Source organism: Cygnus atratus, chromosome 2, assembly GCF_013377495.2.
Source record: "Cygnus atratus isolate AKBS03 ecotype Queensland, Australia chromosome 2, CAtr_DNAZoo_HiC_assembly, whole genome shotgun sequence".
Lineage (NCBI taxonomy): Eukaryota > Metazoa > Chordata > Aves > Anseriformes > Anatidae > Cygnus > Cygnus atratus.
In genome coordinates, this window is record NC_066363.1 from 4,375,812 (window position 1) to 4,398,176 (window position 22,365).

The 22,365-nt window shown below is 36.8% G+C and overlaps 1 protein-coding gene across 1 annotated transcript in view; it reads right to left on the reverse strand.

Moving 5' to 3' along the window:
* The window catches only part of MINDY4 (MINDY lysine 48 deubiquitinase 4), an 85,603-nt gene that overhangs the window by 16,810 nt on the left and 46,428 nt on the right, over positions 1-22,365 (reverse strand). The window contains exons 14-15 of the mRNA XM_035554386.2: positions 11,406-11,469; positions 8,936-9,097 (exon numbers count right to left, since the gene is read on the reverse strand). Of these exons, the coding sequence (XP_035410279.1) occupies positions 8,936-9,097; positions 11,406-11,469 (226 nt within the window). The remainder of the gene's footprint in view (positions 1-8,935; positions 9,098-11,405; positions 11,470-22,365) is intronic.

Sequence of the window (22,365 nt, forward strand, 5' to 3'; positions counted from 1 at the left end):
AAACTGTGAGACTTCTTTAATGACCAAATAGTCCACAGTAAAGTCTAATTATTCAGCAGCCCAAATCCAAGAGATCCCTCCTTCATATACATTTAATCCATTCTCTTATTGCTTATCGTCTTCTGACATACATCTGTCATGCAGAAACAAGCACACAAGTCTAATCACTAACAGCATCCATCATGTGTTCAGTTTACACTGTATTTAAACATTCCCCTACCTCTCCATCCTTCCCTGTACAATATGTCCCATATCTTTTGCAGACTTTCTTTGGTCTTTTGGCAACTATCAATATCTGCTATGAGTTCTCCTTTATAGAAGTTCTTCACTGTTTCAGTTAAACAACTTAAATAATTAGGTTGCATATTTCTCAGGATCTTACAGCACTACTTCAGCGCTACTTACAGCACTACTACTGCGGCGGTGAGAACTGATAATGGAGGGCATCTACATTTCTAATGTTGTACATTTCTATTTCCTAATGTTGTACATTTCTATTTCCTAATGTTGTACATTTCTAATGTTGTACATTGCAAAAACACCTCAGAGAACAATACACTGTGCAAGACTCGAGACCAGGATCCAGTCACCCTACAGACAGGACAACACTCTAAGTCAATGGAACCTAACAAAGTTGACAGAAGAAGACTGAGACCTTCACTGAGGCTTCTGAAAAAGACACTGCTGATAGTGTAGGGATAGCTGATGTAACTAATATGCACACCTGTCAAACATTCTGCAAAAGGAGATGCTTGCTAATCACAATTCCTTAGCTCCAGTCACTCACAAGGTCTTTACAACTTCTGATGGCTCACACAAGATTTTTCCTAATATATTAAAATCATGTAGAAACATCTAATCTTCTTCCCCAAGATTTATGTTGCCACTGGGACCTGTAGACCTCTAAATAACCTGACCAGATAGTTGCCAGTCAAAGAACTAGAAAGAGAAGTTTGCTTTGTAATAAAGAATGCGTGGTTTGTGTTCAATCTAAGGCAGTATATATAAAAACAGAGATCAAAGTGTGGCAATGAGAAACATACACACAAAAATAAAAAATCAAAACAATAACAACAAAACAAAACAGAACAAAACAAACAACAAAGAAAAAAAGCAGGAAGGAGTGGATGATATGACAAGCAAAAACTGAAAACTGGTATAAGAAATAAGGGTCAATATATGGTGGACTAGTTTGAGCCCTGACAGATGAAAAAGCAATTGCTTTCACATCGCAGTTAAGGATTTATTAAGAGTGAACAATAAGAATAGGCGAGTTTAGAATAAAGAAAAAAAAAAGTTCCTGGCCTAACAACATCAAGAAATGATGGAACTCATTTGGAACAATCAAACAAACAAAACCCACAAAAATCTGAGAAAAGACCCAGGGACTTCAGAAAGAGCCTGTATACTGACACATCAGATGGGATCAATCTGACTTAAACATGTCTCTGGTAAATGAGATGATAAGTAAATTACATGTGTCCTGTAGTCTTTGCTAAAAACAGACAAACAGAAAAACGCTGGGTCATTGATTGGTACTGTGCTGAATCATTCCAGTTATGCTTATGAGCATCATGATGAGCCAAAATTGCCTTTCACCCCTCATTGTGAGGATTCTTTCGCCCATTTCAAGCATCAGTTGCCGAGTGGACTAAAAGTATGTTCTCATTTAACTGGTCCAGCTGCTGCGTGGTGAATGGTTCTTCAATTGCCTGGCCAGGTCAGTAGGTTATAAAGATTCTGGAGTACAACAGGACGTTGAAGCAGGACATTGAAGTCCAAGCATGAGCACCCAGTGCTCTGACTCCACAGGAATTCCTTTAAGGTAGTTCAGAGTGTACATCGTCCAACAGGCGCTTGCCAGAGAATGGGGCCCTTCTTTCTAGCTGTTGAATGCTGCCCTATGAGCGTACTGCTGCTTCTGACTTCCAAAGGCAAATCAGGGATATATGACTTGAATTTGTTTTATTTAATATCATTATTTTTGTTAATGGCTCAACAATGTTTTTTCTAGTTTGCAGAACATAAAAAGAATCCTATTATTTTTGCTTCTTGCAGTATCACAATGCATTAAAAATAATAACAATACTTCACTATTCGATGTTGATTTTCATGCATGCTTCTTATTCTTTTTCAGGCACAAATAAGGATAAGGTAAGGGGGGAAAGAATGAGTTAGGTGACTTTTCATGCTGCATGTTTCCAATTCATATGGAGACTTCACTAACACTAATCGCCTCCCTTACAAATCTCATAAGAATGCTCATAAATTTCACAGACACAATTCTCATCTTTGGAAAACATCAACCTTTCTAAAGCAAGCACCTTCAAAGGGCTCAATTTCAATGCTACGGGTGATCTTTTTCCACATCTGACTTCAGTGAGTACTTGCACAGTGGTGAAACTAAGTCTACAGAAAAATAGGTATTACTGGAGAATTATTTCAATAATGATTCCATCATGATTGTACGGTATTTCACCATCCAGATTTTATTTGCTCATTGAAGTAGGCTATCTTTCCCATGAGTAAACCAAATGAAGCAAACAAACAGCCTATTGTTTGTTCTGACAACTTTTTTTTCCTCAGTTGCAATGACCTTTACTGCCTTAAATCAATATTAAACAATGTTCCAACAATTTTAAGACTGAAGTGTTAATGATGTAAAAACAGATACCCTCATAATAATGTTTGGGTGATAAAGAACACCACAGACTCAGTTCACCTATTCCACCAGCATTAATAAAACAGCAGATCAACCACATTACTATTAAATTTGCATTTATATTTGCATTGCTATTATATACAATAATAATTTGCATGTTATTAAGGTACATTGTGAAGTTAAAGTTATTTCCATTAATATGTACTTGATTTCCATCAGATTAAGGTATATCCAAATAATGTTCACAACTTCTGATATTCAGAGTATGCATAACTTAATCACTATGCCCAGTCAGGCAGAAATTGAAGCTGTTTTTAGCCAGATATTTATAAACAGTAGTAGGAAACACTATTGCTATATGGGAATCCTAGATAATTTCTCTGCAGCTTTGAATACTTTTTGTTGTTGAAAAGGAAATCTACCTGATGATGAGTTGGAGGGAAAAAAGTACAAAATTAATGGAGAAGAACAGAAAGAGATGTGGGTTCAATCCCAGAACAAAGAAAAGACTCCAGGAAAGCATTGTTTTTGACTAAGGTCCATAAAAGAACATAACAGTTGTGGCAAGGCATAAAGATCTCAAGGTGCCAGCTAGTCTCCAGGTCTTTTCTTTATCTTTGCCCCATTCTGCTGCTTTTCTTGTATGTCCCATTAAGTGAAGAAATGTTGAGAGAGATTCAACCCTTCATTTAGGCTTCAGGACTTTGCTATTCCTTCAGTCCATGTGGAGGAGTTTATAGTTCATTTATGTAAGTTCCTTGACTACAACAACAAGTTCCAGTCCATTTATCTCCACCGTTTATTTGTAGGCCCTCTAACTTAGGTTGGCCCCTATGCTTTGGCTCTCTGTAAAATCAAACAAGGAAGATATGGGTATTATCAGAGATTTGGACACCCCTGTTCATCATCTATAAAAGGATTTGGCTGGACTTCTTTCCTAAGTATTTTCAGCCTATGAGGGAGTTAAAATTAGGCATAAATCCAGACCCAAATATGGGTACTTGAAATCTAAAGGGATATGTGGACAATATTTGACTTTCCATTTTCTGTTTTGTCTGTTTGCAAAGAATGAAAAATTCTTTTAAACATGTGAGGTTTATTATTACTATTGTCTTAAAAATGCTGTGATTAGATTTTATTTGGAAGAATGTTGACAAGAAATCAATGCCAATATTTCAGCAACAGTGACTCTGAGAAAGAAGAAAATGGCCAGGAGGAGCACAATAGGACTTCATTAAACAAAATTTCATTTACAAGCTAGAAAGGGAGATTTAAAAAAATGGGAATGAAGAACAAACTTTCGAAATGCCCAATGTCTTGTCAGCTTTGTTTCAGTCAAACTTGTACGTATCGTGTGTTTGCTCCCAGTAGTACTCACAGAAACATAAGAAGTGTTTGTAGAAGTGTTTGGACAATGCTCTAAGACATATGATCTGATTTTTTTTTATTGGGAGGGCGTGTTTGGGGACCCAGGACTTGGACTCGATGATCCTTGTGGATCCCTTCCAACTTGGATATTCTATGATTCTACAAAATATCTTACATGAATAGCAGGGTCACTTGCAGAAAGAATGCATCAATGAGGCACAATCTCTATTGCCTACCCATTACTGAAAAATAATTGGAAAATAAAACCAACCACCAGTTTCAATTTTGAACACGCATATTTTTGTTGATGGTTTCTTAAACAAGATGTTTAAAAACCTCTTTCTAACTCTCTCCCCCCACAGCACCACCAAAGACCTGGCTTGAAGCCAGTCCAACTGACTGAGAAAGGCGCCAGTTTAGCAGACGTATTTCCCAGTGCAGAAGGTTATAGGAAGGATGTTCCACAGGGCAAATAAACAGGTGAGGTTCCACAAGACAGAGCATGTGTGCTGAATTTAATAATTCAAGTAGGTCTTGTTATAGCACAGAGTGTGCTGGTTTCATCAAAAGGCCCAAAGATAATATTTCCCATCTGTGGAATTTTAATGAATAAATTCTGTTCATTTATGCTTCTGTCTCCTTTTGAAAAGACATAGGAAAAATGTGCATGTAACTTCTTTGTCAACACTGATTTCTCTTTATTTTCAGAAATGCAAAAACTAAAAAGCAACAGCCTCTTTTGAAATATTGACAGCTGACACAGAGACTTGGATGCTGACAAGAATCAGGGTAGGGTGAGTTTGGGAGGTCAGCCGGTAGGTAGGTGGCTTAAATAATATACCAGGACTGTCTACAAGCAGGAGGGAATCAGTGAGGACCAAGAAGAACTCGAGTCCCCTTTCAAAAGAGATGAGTAGCCATGAATACTTCCATTATTTTTTGTACAACAGTACATATTTAAAGTGCTTTCAAAAAGCATTTCAGAAGCATAGCCAAATTCACCAGCCAGTATTGTACAAACTATGAAACCAGAGATTCAGAGCACCTGTACTCTTTTCCCAGGTTAGCCACTACCTTGTTGGATGACCTTCAGAAAAGCACTTTGCATTTTGTTCATCTGTCAGCCCCCCTGTAAAATGGTAATGCAAAGCATGGATTTATTCATAAGGATCTGTACATAAATGCTAGATGTTACCATTATTATTAATATTAGTATCTTTTAAATTCTTCCTTTGAGAATGCAGACAGTTTTCTCTTTTGTCATGGTTAGTCTGGTATATAAACAATCTGGTATAAACACAAGGAACTTCTGTTTTCATCTGTTTCTACTTTTAACTTCACAATAATTTTTTAAAAGAACATATCATAGTTCTAAGTTTTTTGACCTGCAATTTTAATGTGGCATTCAGGCCAAAGACTCTGACCGAAAAGAAGGGACTTTCTCACTTATGACTGCTATAATTTGTCCTGTCCGCTTCTGTGCCTCAACCCTTTCTCTGAGGTCTCGTCCCTGCTGCAGAAACCGCACAGGTTCTCTGAGACTACTACTGAAATGCTGCATGCTGCCAACCAGAAAACAGAGGGAAACCTGCACCAATTTTATGTGGGTTGAGCAGGTTTTGGAAACGTTTCATCACTTTAAACTGCATTAAGTAAATCCCAGGAAACCCAAAATCTTAATTTAATCCTCTTGGTTAAATGTGTAGGATCAGATAGAGCTAATATAGCTTGAATATGGGCTTGGCACACACAGAAGAAACCCAAAGACGTGTAACTTGCCTACGGAAAAGTAACAGCAACAAACCTTTAACTCTTTTTGCATTAAAATGTGGAAATTCACTATGAAACTGAATGTTTGCATATGAATTACATTGAATGAATCCATCTGTCATTTTCAAAAAAAAAAAAGGCAACAATTACCTTACAAAAACTATACTGAGTATGATGATATGTTAGGACTAAGAGTGATGATTAGACTTTAACAATTCTAGAAAAATTACTTGAAGCACACATTTTTCCAATCAGTAAAGATAACACATTCAGCATGATCCACTGAAATAAATTACTGGATCAGCAACAGAGGGATTCTTCAGGCAATCTTGGGGGAAAAAGGGACAGATCATTTTGGTTTTATTTGCTACTGTTGAAGTTTGACAGAAGGATTAATTCAGTTCTCATGCCCTGTAGACACGCCAATGAAACTGGATTATATACAAATACTCCACATTTTAGACAATGGAGATAAAATGATACAGCATGGATTTATTGCATCTAGCCTGAAATCTTGCATATCTCTTCCTAAATATTTTGGTAAGTAGGAAGAAGGCTATAGAAGAGCAATAAAAATAAGCTTTGAGCTTATAACAGCTTTCAACAGCTTTGTGCTGTTGAAAAAGGGAAGAACTGTTACATCAGCTTGCAAATGTCTACTGGATGGGGATTAATTGTTTAGAGGGCAGGTTAGAGTACAAGTAAGAGTGTTAATCAGAGGAAACTAAGTAAGTGATCAGTCAGGTTTAATGTAAGAAAGAACATTCAAAGCACAAGATGTGTAGTAGATAAAAACTAAATCTTCACATTTAGTGTTGCAGGTACCTGCCAATCTCTTTTTACATTTTCTCATATTTTAAATTAGACAAGTGAGAAAAAATATAGGATCATAGTTATATACACTGCAATCAACTGATAAATGTCTATCTGAATAGAGAAGCAAGAACTTCAGGGATACAGATTTTTAAAAGAGCACCTACTTTACAACAGGACATAAAAACTAAAAACACTGAATGTGACCTAGAGGGAGTTTTCCAACTATGTCTATGATTCACAATATATCATGCTTAGGATCTTCTTACTTCTTGGGGGAAAGAAAAAAAAAAAAGGAAAAAAAAAAAGAAAAAAAAGATAAATGACAGTTCTTTTCCATTCCTGGTTTCAGTTACCATCCTCATAGCCACAATGTAATTGGATGCTGGAGCTACTTAAATGTGGAGAGGAAGAAAACAGTCATTTTGAAAGACTTACAGGCAAATTCTATTCTCAGTTCCAACACAGCAAACTATCAGTGCCATTTATTTTCTCTAAATTGCTCTAAACTAGTAGGTTTGTAACAGAAAGCAGAATCTGGCCCCTCATGCTGAAGCCACAGTAGGGACTCCCCTGACCTGTGAACAAAATCCACCAGAAACTTTTGTCCTAGTCCTTAGACGGGCATGCTCTGAGACATATGAACTGAAATGCAGAGCAGATTTTCTTAATAAAAAAAAACACAAGACAATTTGCATCAGATGCCTAAGTGGTATAGAATCAAAACCCAAACAACAACAAAAACACAACGTGTACCAGGGCTTCTGTAACCAATTAAGAAAACAGATCACTGCTCCTGAGTACAGCTCCCAAGCTGGAAGGAAAGGACACCCTCCATCATATAACTTGCAGAATAAGTGGAAGACAGTGTCTGACTGTCTGGGCAACTTTTTATTTTGTTTTCAGAGGGCAGATGAGAAAGAAATAGCTCTTACTTACACTGACCTCACTGACCATTTTGCTACTTAGAAGTCATTTTCCTCACTGGAGAATGGAAAAAATGCTATAGCAGTGTAAAACCTTTTTTTTTTTTTTTTTTGAGGTTTTAAGTGTTACATTCTTCATAGGAAAGGGCAGAGAGCTTGAAATAGAAACAGAAGTTAAGATATTTTTAGTTCAGTTTGCTCTGAATAAATCTGATTTGGATACACTGATACGCTTTCTTGACTGAATTGAAACCTTATTATGATCTTGTGAATAATATAATGCATTGCATTAATTAAAAATAATAAAAATTAGATTTTTCAGTAGTAAGAAAATGTAATTGACTTCAGCCATATGGGAAATAGTTAAAAACAAGCTTTGCTTTCAGTCACACATTAATATTAGATCAGTACAAACAAATTCTTTGCTAATCACTTTCAAATTTGTATAGAGGCACTGACTGCAAATCCAGATGGGACCATTACAATTATCTAATCTAGCATCTAACGCAGGCAAGAGATTTTCAAATAATATCCCAGCATCAAACACAAGATTGCCTGTTTAAGATAGAACAAGTCTTTAGGAAAGACGTCCGTTGTGGTAACATCTGTTGATGGAGAATCAGGGAAATCCTTATGCAAGTTTTTCCAGAGGTAAATTAACAGTTCTTACTTCTTTGAAATTTTTAATCTATCTTTCAGTTTTCATGATAAATACAACTAAAATATTAATTTCAAAGCCATATTAAAGGGAATATTACCATTTTATAGCCAGCTTCATCAATTTTCTATTATTATTATTGCTAATACAATATGACTACTTCCACCACTACAGCATGGAGTAGACGATGCAATCAGTCTGGCTCCCCATCACATAGGAATTCATGGAAAACTGAATACTTAAGGCGAGCTTCAGCTCCAGACCCAGTCACTTATATTTATATGACTAAAATATGTATCCACATGTGAGCTGAGTGTCTCATTTCCACTATGATCAGTGGAGATTTAATGAATACAACCAGGGCAACTTGTTCTGCAGACACCTATGCTTAGTCAGGTCAACAGCTTTCATCTCCAGAGACTGCACTGACCAGGTCCTGGTTCTCGTGATGTACGTAGTAGTGTTAGTCTGTGAGCTGACTTCCACTCCAGGAGATCAGTTACAAAAACACAAGATTTAGATGCTCTAGACTACCCAAGCCATTTACAAAGGGCTGGCAGTTGTGACACAGACCTTCATCCAGAATGAAAACCATGCTCTGCCTTCGGGCATCTGAATCCTCTGAGTGAGCAACTGAATCAAGCCCATAATTTCTTAGTTGCTATATTCGCTCCAAGTCAATTTTAAATTTTTTAATTGTTTTCTTTTTAATTAAAATCAGAAGAATGCAAAACATACCTGGCAAACATCGTAGTGCTCAAAGAGAGACAGCAAACCAATATCACTGCGGCTTGTGATGCCTTTCAAGATTGTGACATTTCCATTTCCAGAATTCAGCTCTATCACATCATTGAAAACATTGGACACAGCTTTGCCAGTCAAAAGCAAGTTCACTAATTCCTGTTTGTGACATATTTAAAAACAAAAACAAAAACAAAAACAAAACAAAACAAAAAAAAACAGCAGTTAACTATCTTGTCTGTACCAGACATTAGTACAAGCTTGATTCAGTGTTGATAAAGTTACACATATAATCACAGAATGGTTTGGGTTGGAAGGGACCTCATAGCCCATCCATTTCCAGCCCCCTGCCATGGGCAGGGACCCCTCCCACCAGCCCAGGCTGCCCCCAGCCCCATCCAGCCTGGCCTTGGGCACTGCCAGGGATGGGGCAGCCATAGTTCCTCTGGGTGGCCTGGGCCAGGGCCTCTTCAGTCTCAGAGTGAAGAATTTCCTCCTAACATCTAATCTAAACCTCTTCTCTTTTAGTTTAAAACCATTCCCCCGGTCCTATCACTAACTGACCATGTAAAAAGTTGCTCTCCATCTTTTTTATAAGCCCTCTTTAGGTAACAAAAGGCCACTATAGAGTCTCCTCAGAGCCTTCTCTTCTCCAGGCTGAACAACTCCAGCTCTCTCAGCCTATCTTTTTAGGAGAGGTGCTCCAGCCTCTGAGCATCCTCATGGCCCTCCTCTGGGTGTGTTTCAACATATCCACATCTTTCTTGTTCTAGAGATCCCAGGCCTGGATACAGGACTCCAAGTGGGTCCTCACAAGGGCAGAGCAGAGGGGGATAATCACCTCCCTCCATCTGCTGCCCTCTCCTCTGGTGATTTAGCCCAGGATGCAGTGGCCCTTCTGGGCTGCAAGCGCACACTGTTGGCTCATGACAAGCTTTTTTCCACCAAAATCTCCAAGTCCTTCTCTGCAGATGTGCTCTCAATGTGTTCTTCACCCCCTCTGTACTCATGCCTGGGATTGCCCCAAACCAGGTGCAACACCTTGCACTTGGACTTGTTGAACCTCATTAGGTTCACATGGGCCCACTTCTCAAGCTCATCCTGGTCCTTCTGGATGACATCCCATCCAATTTGCAGATTAGTGTTTTTGTTTTTGTTTAACTTAAAACATTTTGGTGTCCCTTTTTCTATACAATGAAAGCTACAGCATGAATGATTGATATAAATTAAAAGCTCTGCAGTACTATCCCAATACTTCTGCATGTGCATAGTAATGTGTTTTGTACATTGGACAGGACTTGTTAAAAGATTTTCTTGCCAGGGTGTATGTGTGTGTGTATTTGCACACATGCATGTGCATGAAGCTCAAGGAACAATGACACCAAACATTTTGTATAGCGTAAGAGCCGGAAAGGGTCAGCTAGGACATAACAGCAAATAACATATGTAGCAGCATATGTTAGTCTGCTGATATGTAGCAGCAGACTGTGGTACAGCAACGAATGAATGGTTAGCTTCAGCTAACCACTAATAAATAACATATGGCAAGAAACATGAAGGAAAATAAGAATAAAGTTTCCAGAAAAAAAAAAAAAAATTATTATGCCCTAAAACATGACTAACACTGTTATTGTCAGTTTGGACTTTATGTATGACTTAGAAATAACTGCACAGAGTTATATCCCAATGTTTCTCCTAGAGGACTCCCCGGAGTTTATAGGTTTTTACTGATGCTTATAGGACTTCCAAGACCACCAGTGATGTTCCGCCACCTGTTTGAGGAATCACCAGGTAACCACAGCATAAAAGTCTTGTATTGATTGTACAAGAGAAGAACATGAAGCTTGCCTTTTTTCAGCCAAAATGGCAGTACATTTAATGGCTATCACCATATTCAGACCACATAACTTATGCCCATGTCACAGTTTTCAGGTGATCCATGTCCCAGAATTTTGTGATCTACATTCCACCTTCATTCCACCTTCAGTGTTTCCAACCAGCTGGACACCTCTGCAGGCCTAGAGCCAGGCAGTGGGAGACATTTGGTACAGGGCGTGAGCTGGAATTAGACTACATAAAGTTATGAGCCTAAGTGACAGACAGCAATTCAGAATCCTTATTTTCAAGCACCATGTGTCTTTCAGATACGGCTATAATCAATGAGTCTCCAGTTTGAAGCACCAGTTAGCTTTAGTCAGCATCAGCTGTTAGCTGAGCAGGACTCATTTAACAGGCCGAAAAGCAGAGAGTCTGAAAGCAAAGACAACAGTCTGCCAAAATGCAACGATAAAACAATAAAGACGAAGATATATAACATTCTGGGGAAAAAAAGAAAAGAAAAAAAAAACAACAAAAAAAACCACAAGTAAGGTACTTAAAATAAGAAATGCTATCTCTTCCCAGAGTTCAGTTCACAGGTCTCTGTGCAGAGGCATATGATATGTCCAAGACTTCACGCTTAACTTACCTGAGTACAATAGCCATGGCTGCCGATCAAACGGTTCGTAAGCACATCAAAATCATTGCGCACCCTGAAAAAGAGTAGGGAATACTTAAGCACAATTGCTTCTTTTCATTTGACTTAATATCTCTAAATCTTGGGGAAAAATGCTGTTTCCCGAGTATGAATAGAACTTTACATTTTGGAATTCTTTTAAGTTGAATTTTCACACAGGGAAAAAAGAGTACATATCAACTAGACCTGTAGCAAACAGAAGTTACTTACAGCTAGATCAAAGAAAACAGCTGTAGAGGAAAGGAGAAGCCATTCTACCACAAGGTAGAACTACAAATCAGAACTACTAGACCATTTGTCTTACAGAATGAGCTAGATAAAATGTTCTCACAAATGCATGTATTTGTTATCCTGTCATTGACTCTCGGGATATATCCACAAACTGAAGATATTATCTATGCATTATACTTTCAATGAAAAGGAGAAGGAAAAAAGACTCCAGGTGTACACTTTTATAATACTGCCATGTGGTCCCTTCTATTTTATGACATCAAAGACTAAAGTCCATGAAATTGCATCATTGATAATTATGGAGTAATATCTCTCCAAACCAAGTTCCCTCTCCCATAACTCCTGGAATAATTCAATTAGTGATTGGTTGGTGCCCTAAAACATAAAATTTATAACTGATTATTTTTATCCTGCAAATATAATGTAACTGCAAATATTATTGTATACATAAATGTCTAATGTGGTTTTCAGAACAAACTGTGGACTATATTCTGGGACAGTTATGGCAATCAACTCCACACATTAATTTTATGGTTCATAAAAAAGCTACTTCTGGTCTTTAGCATAAAACATGTTGCTCTCAGTTTCTTTGGCTACATTGCTATTTCAGTGTTGGTACAAAAGTAGAGAGGATGTTTAATCATCAGTTAAAAAGTTAAAACTTAGTTATTCTATAGGCATCCAATCTTCTCACTCTTGCTTGACTTGTAAAATCTTCTGTGGACCTAAATATTCATGTTTCCTGACAATAAACACAATTAAGAAAGAAAGAAAGAAAGAAAGAAAAATAGAAAGAAAAAATAGAAAGAAAGAAAGAAGGAAAGAGTAAAGAAAGAGAAGGCTTTGTTTTGTGATAAAGTAACAGTTGAATGGATCTGGTTATACTAGAGCTAGCTTGAATTTTTCCTTCAACATGGCTATGCATGGTCTGTTAAAAAAAAAATCTTTTCTTTTTTTTTTTTTTTTAAAGTAAAACGCTGGGATATCTCTGCATTTACTGTCTTCACCCCAAATATTACAAAATTGTTTTTCACATGGGATTTATGTGAGTGACAAAATCGGAATGTTATGTATAACTTTCAAGATCTCCAGTCCTAATGATTCTTAGGATCATGAAAATTTGTCATAGCCATCAAATCACACCAATTCCCATTTTATTGTTAATTTGAAAGATAATTTACAAGTTAGCCTCAATTATAAAAAAACGTTATAATAACATCTCTTGCTAGTGGGAAATCAAAGAAAAGGCCACAGAAAGTGTGCCTGTGATATGGAAAAGTCTCTCATGCAACATTGTGAGGAATGGATGGGATAATAATAATCTTTGGATTTCAGCCATTTTTTAGTTTGAGAAACAGTTTCATCTTGAAAATGCTGTTGCCCTGTTTGATATGAGTAGACTATACAATATGCGTCAGTTAGGGACGATGGGACATACGAGAAAGACAATAGGAGGAAGTTCTAATTTCATCTGTAGGTACAAACAATATGGGAGCTTAGAGGTGTATCTCAGATTTTTAAGAAGAAACACATCTGCCTTTCAAATCATCTCTGCTGATGAGGAAACAAACATCAGGCATATAGCTAGAAGATTTACACCTATTCTAAACCATTTTAAGATTATTATTCATACCTCCCAAAGACATACCAACTTCAATGCAGGTGTATTCATTGTGTTACAATAAAAGGCATCAGCTTTTCAGAAGTGGAAGTACCCTTTGTGTATTGTAAACATACCAGATAACTACAACAATGTGTTTTGTTTTCTGCTGGACTGTGAAGAGATTCATTGATGACAAGCAAATATGAAGGATTTGTCCATTCAGACACACAGACACAGATTTCTAGGTTGGAAGAGACCTCAAGATCATCGAGTCCAACCTCCAACCTAACACTAAGTACTCCACTAAACCATATCACTAAGCTCTACATCTAAACGTCTTTTAAAGACCTCCAGGGATGGCGACTCCACCACCTCCTTGGGCAGCCTGTTCCAATGCTTAATAACCCTTTCGGTAAAGAAGTACTTCCTAACATCCAACCTAAAACTCCCCTGTCGCAACTTTCGCCCATTCCCCCTCGTCCTGTCACCAGGCACGTGGGAGAACAGACCAACCCCCACCTCACTACAGCTTCCTTTAAGGTAACTGTAGAGAGCGATAAGGTCGCCCCTGAGCCTCCTCTTCTCCAGGCTGAACAAGCCCAGCTCCCTCAGCCGCTCCTCGTAAGACTTGGATTCTGGTATCTTGGCTACCAGGTGTGAAACCAGATACAACAAATAAATTGTTACCACTAATTCTACTTTGTCCCTGCATGGAATTTTCCATTTATCACTTTATAATCACATTAAAACAGAAAACCCCATTAATTTTAAGCCATGAGACTTTTAAGAATCCTGGTCATCCTCAGTACATAAGTCTAAGTGGAGTGAGGTAGAAGTATGTTGACTGCTGGCTCATAATGGTGGTCATTGCCTCAACTGGAAATATTGTAATCTTTGAAACTACTCAATTAGAAAACAAGGCATTATTTTGAAAATCTCCTGAAGAAATATATGAAATTAAACGTATTAAAATACACTTAAGCACTGTCTTCAATAGGAAGACATTCTTGAGCCAGTTCTTAAGCCAGTTCATAAACAGAGTGATAATGAGATCTGCTAAATTTCAGATCAGTCCATAAGATCTCACATGACTTTTACCTACTCAGATTGACATAATAGTGGGCATGAAGTCTTGCTTTCAACCTTTGCTATGTTTTAGTTTTTGCCCCGAGTCTCGTTCAGCCGCTGAATTCTCCATTCAGTGGTGATTGAACTTCTTCGTTCAGATTTTCTGATGCATTGAAAATATGTGGACATATTTTATATGTTCACAGAACCTAAAAAACATGGCAAAACTCATCTCCATGTAGTTTAATTAATTTGGTACTTTTTAAATTTTTTTTTTTTTTAAATTGAAATCATGGTGAGATATTTACATCATAGAGCATAACTTTTTCATCATTCAGTTTGCAACCAAATTTTTTTCTTTTTTAGTATGTATTCAATATATAATATAACAATTATATAAATAATAAATTAAATAATTTTATAGTAATATAATATAATGTGATTTCTTATATAATATTTATATTTTCTCATTATTTTTATATAAAACTACTGTGTTATTATGTGGCAAAGCTAAAAATGCATAGGTGGCTTTGGAGCCAGCAGCTGGGGAAATCTTGTCATGACAGAAATCAACCAAAAACATGTGGTGTGAAATGTACGTATTTTTTCACAGTTTCTAATGCTGATAGTTTTAGGGCAGGAATGCCTGAAACAGTCTTTCCAAAAATATGATCATATATTGTAAATTTCATTTTCTTCATGTTCCTGTTGATGATTCTCTGCTAATATTCAGCCTTGATGAAACTGCTAATTTGAAGTTAAAAAATCACAGAAGAAAAAAACACTGAAAGATTTTTTATAAAAACAAAAACAACACAAAATCAACTAATGCATTTACTGAGGGTTTAAAGTACTGGAGATGTATAGATGTTCTGAGTCAACCCTTCCACAGGTCTGAACTGTGACATAAGTTACTGACATCAAGGCAGCTGTTACAGTTCCTATTAGTCAGAAATTTGCCTCATGTTTTCAACACGCTCATCCATTCTGGGATATACACATTATATAAAAAAAAAATCTTCTAAGAGCTTAGGACAGATGGAGAAAAATAGTATACTTAGATGAAACTGTAAAAGCATTATAAGCCTTAGCACTGATAGCGTGTTGATAAATTATTGTGAATTGTAGCACTCTACTGAAGCTTTAAAGTGTATAAATACAAATCCAAAACATAAACATTTTGAGCACTGTAATCAGATGAACTTTTTCTAAATAACACTAAGTTAGATAAATAAAACATTTTAAAAATGCTTCATACACACAAATTCGCAATGTATTTCCAGGAAAACCCTTGCCAAGTCTTTAATGGAGAACATCTGAACATTGCATATTAAATACAAAAGTCACAGACAAACTTAACAGTAGGAAGAATTCCAGCCTATCACTAAACGAGCTGGTTAATGCTAGTTATTTTAACCTAGATATCATTCAGATTGATAGCAACTTCAGAACACAGCAAAATGAAATAATATAAAGCAAACAAATGGTGCATCTAAGTAAGTGCTAGCTGTTTTAAAGCCCTTAACTCTGTGGCAAAGCTGTAATTGAGAATTGGTGACCTCACTTTGTTCATGGCAACAGACAGCTATATTAACAAACACACAATTACAAGTCTACTCCCAAAATAGAATTTGGGTTGGGAGGGAGAAAAACTCCTCTTCAAGCACAAGGATTTCAAATAATTACAATGGGGATGTGGAAAATGACAGGATGGGTGACTGGCTTATTGTGTAAATGTTCCTTTTTTTTTTTTTTTTTTTTTTTTATACTGGCACACTGCAAAGGTTATAAATGAATGCTTAAAAAAGAAGGGAAGAGCCCCTCTGTTAAAAATAAATAAATAAATTGCTGTTTGGGATGCAAACCAATAAAAGCAAGGAAGTGGTTTCAATTCTTCATTTATCACTTTTTTCACATGCCTGATAATTTCACAAAGTTCTTGAAAGGTACACGTACTCAGGTAATCATGCACGTTTAATTCATCGGCTCTGCTGCTACAGGGTGCTTACACCCTATAAGAAGTATTTATATTTCAGAGGGATAGGTCTAATGCAGAAAGTGATTAAGCAATTGGCATATTCAATCCATCGTTCCATTTCTCAGAATAAATTATCTTTCTTATGGAATGCAACATGTCTCTCTGAGCTGAGCACATTACAGAAAGATATTAAACTAGGATCTTTTTAACCACTATGACCTTATGTTTAGCAAATGGAGCTGAATGGTACACAGTATAAGAGGAGACTGGCTGAAATTTGGCAAAAATGTGACCGTTTTCATTACTGCTCTACTTTTTAATAGAATCAGACTTCTATTTTGCCTCTTTGGAGATCTTTTAAAAAAATATATCTTATGCCCCTAAAATCAAAAGTGTTCATTTCTGAAAGGCTTTGATTTCCTCAAGGAAAGGGAAAAAACAAGACTGGGAAGATGACGAAGCTAATTTGTCACTTAGGGATGGGCTAATTTTTTATATCTAAAGATGAACACATAGTCTTCAGCTAATCGTTCTTGGCTTCTTTACATTTCAGTATGTGGAAAAAAAGTAGTAAGTCCTGAAGTAATTTACAGGACCTTGTAAGTAATGTGCAGAGCAGAGGAAGAAACTACTGGGAAATGCTTTTTTCACTGTCTGATGAATGTGAACGGAGCCTACCATGATTTGGGTATGAGCATCTAATTGTTACATAATGAGGTCTGGAAAGATAAATCATACTCACGAATACGTCAGCATTGCAGACAGACTGAGTATATATTTTTAGTTTACAACCTGAGAAATACAGTTGCTATAGAAATAACAACTCCTAGCTAGCTTTGACAAAACTGTCCTTGCTCAGACAAGCCAACTAAAAGCAATGCATGAACAGCCACTTTCGAATTATCAGTTTGCTTCAAGTTTTAACTTGACAATGACAGAAATTGAACATTTTGTTTCTTGAGTTTACACTTTTCCTCTATTGCTTTTGTTGGCAGTAGTTCTTTTAAAGGAGAAAATATGACCCTGGAAACATGCAAAAGATGACTTCACAGACAGAATAGGTGAGTTCATCTCATGGTAAGTTGAGCTGTACAAAGATAGAGTGGAACCAGAAAGAGTTCAGAGGGCCAGAAGAAACCCCTGTCAAATGGACCAGCTTCCCTATGAGAAGTGACTGTACAGGCCATATACAGACAACTTATAGCCATAGCTACAAAAGGAGACAACTGATGTGTTACAACAGAGGATCAAAAATTTCTCAATGATAAGGAAATGAATAAAGAATGTGTACTCAGCACTTTTCATAACATGAACTAGGCAACACTGTAGACTTAACAGGCAAGCAGTTCAAGCTAACAAAAGGAAAAACTTTATCACAAGGCACATAACTATATTGGGGAACTCATTGCCACAGGATGTTGTGGAGGCCAAAAGAATAAAAGGGTTCAAAAAGGGTTTAGACAAATTCATGGAGGATAGGTTCATCAAGGGCTAATAAACTCAGTGGTCCGGATACAACTGCCAGCTTAGGAAGTCTCTGAATTACTGACTGTCGGAAACATGGAGAAAATACCAGCACAATAATTGCTCTATATTCACCCCATTTCTTATGCAGTTTCCTTCAGCAGCTACAGCTTTCCACTGTCAAAGACAGCCTACTAGGCTGGATGGACCTTTGCTTTAATCCTAAATGGACAGTCTTATTAAATCCACATATCTCAGATAATTGTCAGCTTGATGCTCTGCATTTCCATAAGCCACAATGTGGACTATAGCCTCGGATAATGTTGAGCTGCAGACACAGGGACAGGAAGATGACATTTTCTGTATCTGTCTGGTAAACTCTGGCCATCCCATATCTCCTTCACAGATAACCACATTTCTTAGTTGCTTCTTGGTTTCTCATACTTTTTGCAGTGGTAGCTTAGGAACCTGAAATCTAATTATAGTTTGACTAGGTTTGCTGAGTCACAGACTAAGTTTACTGATGTATTTTCATTTTGTGCAAATATTGTCCTTTAAATTAAATAACTCTTCTCAGTCCTTCTTGTTTCCTTAGGCACACTTCCCTCTTATATTGTAGAAAATATTCACGGCCTGTCTCATTTTTTTTTTATTTTTTTTTTTAGGCTAGAAAAGATAAACACTTTTTTTTTTCTCCTATTATAAGGCAAATTTCTCATTACCCTGGTCTTCTCTTCACCAACACTTCTTCTGTCTTTAATGGGTAAGCCAATGGGTAACACAGTATTTCAATGAGGATATATCAGTGCCTTGCACTATTCTGTAATATTTCTTCGCCTCCTCAAACTATTTACTGTAATACATCCTAAGAGCAGATCCAATGCTATTTTATATTGCTGGCTCAAAGACATCCTGTGCTCCACAACTTTTCTCAACTCTTTACCCTTCCATTTATAACTCATGGACCGTGACAGCACAGCAGTGAGTACTCTCTGTTTGCACAACCCTGTAGTTTCTGCAGTTAAAAAAAATAAATCTTTTTTTATTACCCTCAGCATGAAGCAGAGCCAACTCTTTCTGTACAACATGATTCCTTTTCTGTATTGACAGTGCCTTTCAATTTTGATTCATTAGTACATTTCATTAGCACACCACTCCCTTCCCAACATAATTGAAAAGAATATTAGGAAAGATTAATCTCAGACTGATCACCGATGAACTTTATCAGTAACCTTCTCCTTGCTGATAACTCTTCTGAGCACCTTTCTTTATCATCCATACAATTTTTAAAAGATTTCTTATCTTCACATTAGTAAATGAATTCTCATGTGGCATGATATCAAATGCAAAAACATCTTATTATCTCACCCCTAACTAATTTTATTCTGATGTTATTAGTTGTTTTTTTTTTTTTTCCAGTTTAACTAACAATTCACTGATCCTATAATTGCATGGTTACTGAAGTTCAGACAGAATTCATCTATTTCATTTCCCATTTTAAAAAAGCTGTTCTTTATCAAAGTAGAATATTAGTTCAGTCTTGTATAACCTATCTTCAGTAAAATCAGACTGCATTCTCCACCATTTTCCATTTACCTCTGCAGCTAGTTACTCTCTTTTCAGAATTTTGCCTATAGCTTTTCAATGTGCTGAGTTAAAGACTAAGTTGCTTGATTTGTTTTTCCATCTTTCTTAAGTGTAGGCATTGTTTATTACTACAGTTATATGGTGACCTCTACTGTGAAAAAAAGACATTAAGCATCTTTGTCATTGTACCTGTTAAGTGTTAGTTTTGCCAGTATTTGGAGATGCATAGTATTCACTTCTCCAGATTTACTGCACCAGAGATACAAGGTAACTGCATGTTTTAATGGGCCAAGCCATATACTCTGACAGAGCAAGTAAGCTTCCAGGATAAAGCCCATTCATAACATCTGACAAAGCAAGAGATAGCTCATAAAATCTTGCATAAATTTAGAAGTAACACCTAGGCAAAAAGATATCTGGCATATTTTTCCATTGTGTGACCATCACTTTTTTAGCTTGTTCCACCTCCCACGTAATTAATACCATTTCTATGCATGGATTCCAATTAGTCATCCTGACCATTCCCCATATCATTCTCCTCACTGAAATTTAAGACAGAACATCCATTTAGATGTGGGGCATTCCTTATATTATTCCTAATATCAGCCACATTCACCCAAAACTAAAACATCACACTTTCCTGATATCTTCTTATTGATGTTATAAGGGAATTGCTTGTTAATTTCCTTGACAAGGTTTGAGTCTGATCTTGTCTGAATCACATTATTCACCAAAATTCAGACTAACATTGCTAGAGCTATTTGTTGTTCACCACGCTTTTTTCATTCATTTGAATTCTTTCTTTATTGCTCAGAAGATTCTCCAGAAAATGAGCTAACCTTTCTTCTTTTCAGGCATTCATGCTCTATGATTTATCCTGATTTGTTCTAGATGGAACTAGATGTAACAGGGGGAACAATAATGATTTTCCCACTGTTGCCATGTGAAACCTTTCTGTTGCATATGCATAGCAAACAACCTGCCTCCCTGCACACTATCCAATTCTCAGTTCTATGGACCTATGCTGGTTACAGGCTTCCTGAATTTTACTAACAGGGAGACAACGGTCACATGCTGCTCTATTATTTGTGTAAATCCTAGCTCTTTTCCCTTTTTCTCTCCTTTCTTTCTTTACTTCTTTCTTTCTTCCTTTCTCCCTTTCTTCTTTTTCTTGCTTTATTTTCTTTCTTTTTCTTTCTTTTTCTTTCTTTCTTTCTCTCTCTTTCTTTCTTTCTTTCTTTCTTTCTTTTTTCTTTCTTTCTTTCTTTCTTTTCATTCTTTCCCAATATATCAATCTCTTACCTAGTGAGATGTCAAACGGAAAGAATGCAACAACCCAGGACATCCTCTTTGTTTGTGTGATTCTTCTGCATTTGGCTGTGTTTGGTTTCATTTTTTCTGTTTCCTTATCACTAACTTTTGCTCTTTTTTCTTCAGTTCAGCAAACTTCTTTACATCTAATGCAATTCTTCCTCTTCTTGCCTTTGTGGTCATGTTTCCCCTTGGGTCCCATTCTGTATCTAACAGGCTCTATAGCTTGCTTATCTCTAGATCTTATTGGCAGATGCATATGTTTGTGTTGAGTCACACCCTATTCTCTTTTATCTTGTCTTCAAAATTCCATTCTACCATCATCTCTAGCTTTATTCTTTAGTCCATGGATCATCTCTTCCTCAAGTGTTGTAAGGTGACAGTTCAACAGCTCATACATCAATACATTCCACAGCTTATCCAAGTTTGAGAGAATACAAATCATAGCTTCAGATCTGTCTCTCATCCTCCTTTGAATGTTATTGAGGTTGTCTCAGTTACTACCCCTGACTTCTTGTCTTTCTTTGAAGGAGAAATATTAACTTCTTACAAGCAAACTCCCTTGTTTATTGCCTCTTAGCAGCTGAAGCTGCAATCTGTGCTTCATTAAGATTCCACTTAATAAAAACAATGCCTGTCCAGTGATCACTCAGCTAGAAGGGCCTCTGTCCAGTTCATACAACAGAGCACCAAAGACATGAAAGATCCTGAGGACTGCATGCAACCTAACAAGCAGCAGGTACAGAAGTTCACTTACCCAAACAAACAAGGACTTGATTCTTCCCTACCAAGGTCTGGATCCCACACAAACTCTCCTATTTATTGTCCTCTCACTGCTCTTGATAAATCTAATCTTGTGCTTCCTCCATGTTGTAAAGTAACAAACGGGTCTTAGAGAGATCCGAGACTCCCAAATATGGATTAGTCTGTTAGGTCTACTTGCTTGATTTTTTGCACTATAACATAATTAGCAGCTGTTTCCCCTTAAAAATAACTGCTTCCCTATCTTTTTCAAACACCAAAAGACTAAGTGGTAAAATACATGATGACATGCACTTATATTAGAGAGCTGTAAACACTGAGTGAAAACTGGTCACACGCGTAATTTCCCCTTGCTGATGGTCTTCCAGGCGTTCTCAAGCAGGGGGAAACTGATTATGAAAAGCCATTTTCCCAGAAAACTGGCTAATAAAAAAAAGGCATATTTCCATCAAGAACTGAGTATGCCTCATGTGACTGGATCTTTTATGTGAACTTGTAATTGCTTTTGCCATTGGACAAGCCACATGAACATTTCACAGAAAGCCTTTTTTCACAAGCTAAACAACATGAGGAGATTTTAAAATGAGAATAGGTGTACTTTAGGGGAACTGTAAATTAGCAAATGGCTCTGCGACAGGAAAAGGTGTCAGTTAGAGAAAATGGATTGAGGGTGGAGGACCTATTGTTCCACCCACGATTCATGCGCCAACACAATACCACTTTCTTTTTAATGTCCTATGTGACTGAAAGAGGTTAAATGTAAAGTAACGTCAGAATCTGGGTTATTTCACAGTGAATGATATAACTGGGAAAGATACAGAAGAAAATGGCTTGATAAAGATTACTACAGTGATGCTTATCTGATGTTATACCTTTCTTGATAAAAAGTTATCTCACCAGGTAAAGAC